Here is a 9,368-nt window from a genome sequence, read left to right as displayed (position 1 = left end):
TCCAGTATATCTCTCGCTATGGCTCATAACGTGCCTATTAAAGTCCACATGATAAAACTCTATAAGTTACAGTCGATGTACATAATACATTGTTATAAAAATAATAGTACGTCCCAATGTTGCAGGTTCCTGCAACATTGGGACGTTTGGCCAGTCCCATTCGTGAGAGTTTGGATTCTCGTGGGAAAAAAAACACCAGAGAACGTGGAGAAATCCCACCAAGGATGTCACTCAAAGTTCCGTACAGATGGATTTAGTAAACAATTTCTGTATTGTCATCTCGTGGACACCTCGCAGCCAATTTAACACGTCGGCTTTTGCGACCAATATTATATTTACTACTATAATGAGCCAAGAATGTCTGTGTGTAACGCGTGTGACGTCACTCCACATGCCGCACCCCCCGTCATTAATATTCATGAGCGGGTGGATTTTTACACTCACGCAGAAGATGGAGCGGAAATATTTTTTTTCGCAAATTCGCTTTAAGTTTGACGTTTCTTTATTGAAAGCAAATCTAATAAATAATTATACGCAGCAACAAAGTGGATTTGGTGTCTTTATCTATTTCTTAAGCACTTGAGACAAAAGGTAAGTCTAATTTATGATTCTACTTTATGATAAAATAGACATTTCTCGGTGATTTTCCAGATATTGTATCGAATTCCAATTTACTTTAACACCAGCGACTGAAAGCAGAAGAGAATAAAGTGTCAGAGCAGCGAATTTGAACAAATTGAAGGTCAGTTATATACAGTGCTACAGTGACATGAAGTGAGGTGTTTTATAACATAGTTTAGTGCAAGAATCACTGCCATTAATACAGTGCTGCAGTGAAATGCATTGAAGTGTTTGATGACTTACTTTTGTGCAAGATTTACTGCCATTAAATTTACACAAGATACAATTATACTCTGCTAAATTTTAGTAAATATTACAGTTTCTGTCCTAGGACGAGCAAAGAAGCTAGTTCATAATAAAGGTTTTTGGGTTAGATTGCCTAAGTATAAATGTGTCGAAACCCTCCACCACCCGACACGGCCAATCAGTAAGGGATTTGTCACGTTGAAGAGTGAATCCACAACATTTACAATCTGAATACGACGTTTCGCTGGTAATTACATCCAGCATCATCGGGCGATTTGCCAGAATTGCTTCCGACGACAGTCTCACATTCAAGCACTAACCAGGGTAAATTGTTTACACAAGTGTTATTATTTACAGTAGAGCAAATTGTGTATCGTTCAAATGAGGGATGATTTTAAGTTTAGGTAAATTTGAGTTGTTTTTTTTCTCTGTGACCTGACGTTTTTGTATGTAAAAAAAAATAGAAACTGAAATAAGTAAAAAAATTAAAGCTTTCGTGACTGCAGGGATTCATATTCTTGGTTCTTTCGGTAAAGCCACGTAGACGGAAAATTATAAAAAAATACAAATATAAAACAATTCATATTTTATTTAATAAGAACAAAATGTAATGGCTAGCATCTCGAGAGTGAGCCCCGTTGGGTTGGCGGCTGGGCCGCTACCCGCCATATCTCTGCACTGAGACCGGGAGGCCCCGCTCGCATGCCGCGGGGGGCTCGGCCCTTGGGGGGGGCTTCTCTGCCCGTTGGGCCCGGGAGGCGAGCGGGGCTCGAGACGCTGTTCCAGCGCCTGCACTCACTGCGGCAAAGCTGTGCGAGGTCCGGGGACTTTCCCCTAGGCCCACGTGGGGCCTAGATGGCGAGTCTTCAGGATGCTAACCACGGCAAGCAGGGTGTCTCGGCCCTTATTTATAGCATGGTCGTTCGTGGTACATCTACGCCATGGGGATACTTTGTACTTTTATTATGCTCGCAGCGAGCTAAATGCTTTCCCTTTATATAGGAAAAAAAACATTCATATACGGCAATGAAGGTATTTGTTTTCAACGAAAGCAGAATGGGTACCTTTTTTAAAATAAAAACATAAGTTTACCACGGCACCATATATTATGTTAATTAGGATCGATCGTCATCGCCTACGCGCCTTCATTGAGGACAACAGTGAATGTGCTGTTCAAACATTGACTACCTCTACGCTATAGGGACACTTTCATCGCGCGTCGTATGCAATCACACGTTAAATATGTTTTATATAAGTTGATTCATAAAAGAGGTTTACATTAACTAAACGTGAAAGCACGCATAATTTATTTACAATGAATAAAAACAGATTCGTTTTCCCTCGGCTGCATAGATTATGTTAATAGCCCCCACGTGCATTTAAAATAGTTGGGCGGTTAGATTCCCCACCTAGGATAAGCGAGGCCCCGCCTTAATCGGCGCCTGATTGGTGGGAAGGCGTCTGATCGCCTGCGCGATAGCCAATGGGGACACCGTGCGGTGCTTCATTTCAAACAATCGCCTATCCGCTGTAGGTAATCTAAGCGATAATAATAATCTAAGCGAGTTGCTTGTTCTTGCACCAATGGAATATTACATTTTCTTTTTTGAGGACCATCGAGAACACAACTACAGCGATAATTTTTGTTTTCGTTTTTTGGATAAAAAAAAAGTCAGATTTGCACTCGAAGACATTGCTAAATAAAGGTATTTAAATTACAAGTTGCTGGCACAATGCATTGTGTGAAGGTTTGTTGTGCGATTACCATTGATTGGTGGAGACCTCCTGCCGGTGTCGGAGACCTCTCCCTCATTAACATAAGTTGCCCCGCCCATCTCTAAACCTTTATAAACAGCTCGTCCTCAGAGGCTAACCACCCTGTTCCTGATGACTGCTTGTGTTGCGATAAAAACGTTGTGATAATTTTATTATTTTTGTATTTACTTTTATTATTTTATTGTTATTTTTTTTATCTACGTGACCGAAAGAACCATAGAATAGATTAACATTTAAAAGGTGTCCTTTGCTACGTCGTCTCACGTTACATACACGTTTTTGTGTATAATGTAATCGTGGATGTATCTTTTGTTAATGAACCTGTGTATGAAAGAAAACGAATGCCTACGTGTTTTTAAAGAAAACACAGATTAGTTTACCTCTAGAGCATAAATTATGTTAATAAATTCCGCGCGTGCGCAGTCGGTTTCATTTAAATCGTACGGCGGTCGGCCGTAGTGCCGCCCCAACGATACATTTCCCACCACGGATAAACGACGCCCCGCCTCATTCGGATCTTGATTGGTTACGTTTACGTCACCGCCTACGCACCAACCAATGGGGTCGCGTCGGCTACTGCCGTCGGTGACAGTCCATCCAATCGGGTGGCTCGGAGGGGCGAGCGGCGCCTATCCGCTGTAGGCAATATAAGCGGGTGGCACCGCCTGTTCATGCCCCATCGGAGCTACACGCAGCGCCTTACAGCCAACTCACGGTGAGTGGGGACCAACGTTAAACATTTAATTTTCTTATTTTTTTATTGAAGCCGATATCGAATCCAATTACAACGCGGATTTTTTTCTCGCCTTTAACTCTTAACTCGCGCTCGGTTAGCGGTTGGGAAGAGCGTTTCTTTACAAATGAAAATTCGTCGTCGTTTTTGGGCCCGCCGATTGTGGCTCCGCCGTTGTTGCGGATAAGGAATCGTGGCCATGATTTTATTTTTTTTCGCTTTGCCCCGCCGCGTGTTTTCCCCCTCGACCCGAGCGGAGGGGGACAAAAACGCCGCCACGATTTAATAAATTATGTGGCGATTTTTAATCCGTCGCGAGCGAATTTGCTTGTAAACCCCGTGCCGGGAAGGGGGAAGCGCTTCCCACCACAGAAAGGGCCTCCTTTGTTCGCAGTGACATGGCCGCCTTTCTGCCCGCGCCGCCGTTGCGTCTCTTATTTAATTATTTACATCATCATCATCCCGCCCTCATTCATTCATTATTTCTTCTTCCCTCCCCCACCGCCTCTCCGTTAAATTCATTATTTACTTGTTACTGCTGTTTGTGCTGAGCAGCCGGCCCAACCCGGTTTAACGCAGTTTCACAATAGTTTTTTTTGTTGGTTTCCTTGTTAAGTTTTTTTTCCTCTCTCCTCCTCCTTCACCGCGGGCGGTCTCTTTATCTCGTTGGGTCCAAGGAGAGACGCAGGTTTTGTTGGCGGCACTTGAGACCCGAGACATGGTTTTTTAAGACCTTGTTACTTGGAAGACCTGGTTTATGTTAAAATAAATTCTGATAAATAGGGGGGAAATTTTTAAATCGAAAGGGTAATTATACCAGGCCTGTAGGGGGAGACCTGGTTCGCAAGGAAAATGAGGCTTGTTAAAACGAGGAACACGAGTTCAGGTATTTATTGAAGACCCACTACACAGGTTAAAGGAGAAATGGTCTTTATGGGACATGGTACAGTACACACACAATATAAAACCAGGGAGACCTGGCACAAAGGGAAAATGTCACCTTATCGGGTAGATCTAATCCATTAAGGCACATGAAACCTGTAAGTCTTAAGTTAGTTTTATTTGACCAGGTAAGGCCCACTGAACTATACAGTACTCTTTGGTTCTTTCGGTAAAGTCGAGTAGAAATAAATTAAATAATAGAATACCTGTCCACAAATGGTAAGCTCAAAGTAAGTGGCTTATGTGGAAATGTATAACAGCCAAATATTCTAAACGCATGTTTCTAAATGTGGAGGGAAAACCCTGAGGACCCGGAGAAAAATCCATGCGACCACGTGGAGAACAAACTCTAATATACAGGCTGAAATAGAAGCCTGGGAGTTAATGATACACTTGAGCAGCGTGCAAGAATAGTTAACATTTATTTCCGGAACAATTGTTCAATTATTTCAACAGAGACTATCGCAGATATTTAAAAACTCAAACGACTCCAACTCCACCGTATTCGGGCGTTGATTTCCCGGTTTCGGGAATCGGGAACAACGAATATTGGTACAGGACTTGCATATTTTTTCCATTTAAGATTCAGCTGGTGCAAAAATTGCAGCCTAGAGACCATCATAGTCGCCGAGAGTACTCGTGGGCTTTTATTGAACTTGCAGACCAAGACGATGCTTTCATTACAAATTTAATGATGTCAGATGAAGCAAATTTTCACCTTGGAGCCTTCGTCAAGAAACAAAATTGCAGGTTCTGGGGTTGAGTAAAAATAATTCTATCGAATCTCCATGAATTAAATAATTTTCTATCCTTTAGTTAGTTTTTTATTTTTCGAAAGTTATAGGCAAAACAAAACGGGTAGTTAATTATGGCCCCCACCACCCTGTACATGCATCAGGGTCGGCATCGAATTTACCTATTTAGGGAGACCTGGCACTTCGAGAAAATGAGACTACATCTATGAAGAGACTTGGTTCATATGAACACAGAACTGATCCATAGTGAGACCTCTTATGTGATTCATGAACACAATGAGGCAAATCCCATTGAGCCACATGAGACCTGGTCATGGGATCACTGAAACTTGATTTAACATGTACAGGGAGATTAAATCTGGTCTTTGGGAGAACTAGTTTATGGAGACAAATTTTACCCAAGATCGTACTAATAGTAAAAGGAGACTGAAACCTACTTTATTGGGATGAGCACATTGATCTGTGTACACGAGCCTTCATTCAGTTAGGTGGTATTATTGAATGCGAAGGAGTTTGTGGCAATGTTGCTCATGACGATTCGTGCTGGGTGTGCAGATTAGCGCCATGGGACGCGGCGACCCCAGCAAGCCGCGCGGGCGCATGTCGTCCTACGCATACTTTGTGCAGACGTGTCGCGAGGAGCACAAGAAGAAGCACCCCAACGACTCCGTGGCTTTCACCGACTTTTCACGCAAGTGCAGCGAGCGCTGGAAGGTAATCTCCCACTTCTCTATAAACACTGCAAGCCGAATAAAATATATTTTAAGATTCCCTGAGGCTTGTTAAAAGATCGTTATTTTTTACAGGATATTGCATGTAGGCTAATGGAGCTAAGAGTAAAAGGATAATATTGGACAAACGAGACAAATCTTGCAAATCGCATCCCAGAATCGTCACAACGCCTCTTAGCCTGTGGGGTGAATCACTATATGCCTAAATATTACTATTGAGATGTCTAGCCATTGTATGGTCCACGGTGTCGTCTAATGAGAAATATTTGCTCCAGGGGTTGTCTCCAAAGGAGAAGCTGCGGTTCGAGGACTTGGCGCGTGCGGACAAGACTCGCTATGACACCGAGATGAAGGACTATGCCCCAGCGCGTGGTGGACGCGGCGGCCCTGCGCAGCGCAAGAAGAAGGACCCCAACGCCCCCAAGCGGCCCCCGTGTGTTCCCACGCCCTTTACACCCAACATGCACCATTACACACATCGTGTGAAAATGAACGTGTATACGGGGTGGGGAACCTCAATTCTGGCCGTGCCACTTGATTTAAGACGGCCTGTAGTCTACTTCAAAATGGCTCTCAAATTATAGTTGTCACTGCAATCGTCTTGGCTGCACTAATGGATACTAGAATTTAGTGTGTTTTAACTGGAAACACTTTATAATTTTGGTGTGCTGAGGCAGTGATAAGTGACTGAGGTGTCACTTCAATGTGTGGATACTGATCTGGCCCTCTGTAAGGAATGGCAATTGGAAAGGGTTTCCTGCCCTTGGTATATATTATATGCCTGCCAATACTGTGCACAAAACTACAGTGTACACTGCATAGGCTTGTTACATATTTGCACCCAGCTTGCATATGGTACTGTGCTGCCCTATTGTGCTTCTCTGCTGGCTGTATTGCTTCCATGGCTGTGCTTTCTGATGTGCGAGGAGGGAGGAGGAAGGTTCCGTTGTCTTGCGGGGATTCTCATGCATGGCTCACGATGCACATGTAACCGCTTCCCCCGCCCCAGGTCCGCCTTTTTTATTTTTTGTGCCGACTTCCGGCCGCAGATCAAGGCGGACAACCCTGGCATGGTGATTGGCACCATTGCCAAGCGACTCGGGGAGATGTGGGGTCGGCAAACAAATGAAAACAAAGCTCCGTACGAGCACAAGGCCAACATACTCAAGGAGAAGTACAAGAAGGTACAATGCTTTCATTTCTTCCAGCAGTCAACACACTTGTTACTGGCTGATTTTGAAGCCTGACTGTTTAAATTCCTCAAGCTGATGTAATTATGGTTGGGAATTACTGCTCGAAAATATTTAAGATCCCGTGCCTTTTTTCCAAGAGTGGACTTTTGTGTAGGTGCTTAATGAAAATATTATAACTTTTAACGTATGGAAAAATAACCCGTGCTGTCTGGGTCTCGGTTATTTAAACATCATCGTGCTCGTCAAGGCATTGAGTCGAATTGCAGTACCGCAGTGGATTTCTCTCCGTTTTTCCACATTCTCAAGCAAGCTCCATAGAGCCTTATGACAACCTGGCATACAGATGCTGCTCTGGTTAGTTCCTGAAATCGGAATATTGGGACGTGTGCCTGGGTGACTTGCTGGTGGGGCGCATCTAATCAGGCGTGTGTTGTCAACGCAGGATGTGGCTGCGTACCAGCGCTCAGGAGCAAGTGCGAGTGGTGCACACAAACCAGCAGCAGCTGCTCCCAAGCGAGGAAAGCCAGCCGCGACAGCCGCAGCGCCCGCCCGTCACGATGATGACGAAGACGAAGATGACGAGGAGGATGAGGAGGGAGACGACGATGATGATGACGACTATGAGGATGACGAGTGATTGCGCCGTCAGACGCCGGCGATCAGCTGGGTCTGATGAGGCATGGGGAGGCGAAGCCTCTAGGTGGCCGATTGCCAAGAAGCAACTGCATAACGGTTGCTGTTAGTAACGTGTTTTCTTGGGCAGTCATTTTTAATGTTAACCTGTTAAGGAACAGCAGGGTTTTGTGTGTGCGTGTGTGTGCGTATATATGTATAATTTATATATATATACACATGTACAGCTCCCCCATGCAACGCGTGCCCGTGCGCTACTGGTTTATTTTGTAACGGTTTTCTCTTTTTTGTTTAAGTAGCCCGTTTTATGCCAATTTGACGTTGGATTAATTAAAAACGTGTACATTTTATCTGTTCTGTCATTTTTGTTGAAGTTACATTTGGAATTGTCATTAATATCGCTATAAAACTTGCACGAGACTGCTTTGAAGTTAACACAAAAGGTGGAGGGGGATGTACTTTTGAAGGGTGTGTGGAACCAAGGATAAAGCAATTTGTGCACAAGCCTTTTAACAATTCGTGCCGAGCACAGGTTAGGAATTGTCTAATTTGGCGTTTTGATTCATTGATGTGACAGGATTGTGGTGCGGTGTAGCTGTCGCAAACGCCATTACAATACACCAATCACGTATTTTCTCAGAAGCTTCATTTTGTGCACATCGTTATTTAAATCGATGCATTATTACTATGCAGTTGGGCACATCCACAATGAGGGTTAATTTCAAGTGATGAGGCGAACGACTGCCAGGGGGAATTTTATTTTCTAAAGTAACAGCACTGATTTGGTGTGGCTGTACATGAACAACTTTTTAACATATCCTGTGATCAGAATATAGCGTCATCCCAGAATCGTGGAAGCATTAGTGTAATCTTTTGACAAATCAACTCTTGCTCTTGGCTGACGTTTCTGCCTTGTCCCTGGGCCCAGCAGGACGGCACTTGCAAGCCCCTCTGGTTATCTGCTCTGCTGTAACTCCTGCGTACTCCCCCAATTGCCTCATTCGCATGCAAAGAAGCATTTCCTTTTGACATCCTTGAGCCAGTAGGTATTCAGAATTCCTTTTGCAGATGCCAAGCTCTCTACAGGACAGTTATTTTACTGGTAGGAACCTGGTTACACCAGCCCACGGGATTAGTGTGTCCGTCGTGCAGGGAGGGGCTGGTCACCCCGTGGTGCCCTAATAAAACTCAACGTTTAACCTACTCACGCCGGCTTGTTCCCACCCTCAGTCGGGCATATTTGCGGAATACACCACGCTGCCGTTGACCTTGGCCATTGACTGAGCAACCCAACGTTCCTACCAGCTCCCTCTGCAGGAATGTGTTAAACCCCAAGCATGGTACTGTAATGTGTTCACGCTTGATGATTGTAGGGAAGGGAGGTGTTGATTTTCCTACTGGTTATTCCATTAATTGTCCAAGAAATTACATGTGGAAGGTTTTTTTTGTCAGCCATGATCTATCGGCTTGGAAGAAGGCCTCTCCAAATGACCATCAGTCCCATGATGCCACTAGGTCCAGTACATGAGTTGTCTTTCCATACAAAACATCCAAGTAGAGCCGTATTACACCCCTGCATAATGCACCTCGGGATATGACTAGCTTAACAGACAAATGCAAAGTAGGTTTTTTTGTTCGAAACAAAACATTTCGTATTAATGGCAGGTAATTACACTGATTTTTTTTTTACTTTTAATTGCCAACTGGTTTTACAAATTGACTCCCGAGTTTCATTTTA

At 44.0% G+C, this 9,368-nt stretch overlaps 1 protein-coding gene across 1 annotated transcript; it reads left to right on the top strand.

The window, feature by feature from the left end:
- The first annotated feature begins 3,220 nt into the window (after window positions 1–3,220).
- Window positions 3,221–7,980, top strand: LOC144932784 (high mobility group protein B3-like). The gene is made up of 5 exons (XM_078857234.1): window positions 3,221–3,358; window positions 5,629–5,787; window positions 6,080–6,237; window positions 6,814–6,988; window positions 7,440–7,980. Exons 2-5 carry the CDS (start codon window positions 5,638–5,640, stop codon window positions 7,632–7,634), a joined length of 678 nt encoding a protein of 225 aa, XP_078713360.1. The 5' UTR covers window positions 3,221–3,358; window positions 5,629–5,637; the 3' UTR covers window positions 7,635–7,980.
- Window positions 7,981–9,368: the final 1,388 nt, after the last annotated feature.

This window comes from Lampetra fluviatilis, chromosome 5 (genome assembly GCF_964198595.1).
Source record: "Lampetra fluviatilis chromosome 5, kcLamFluv1.1, whole genome shotgun sequence".
NCBI classification, from domain to species: domain Eukaryota; kingdom Metazoa; phylum Chordata; class Hyperoartia; order Petromyzontiformes; family Petromyzontidae; genus Lampetra; species Lampetra fluviatilis.
The sequence above is the reverse complement of the archived record's forward strand: the minus strand, read 5'-3'. Positions and strand labels throughout refer to the sequence as shown.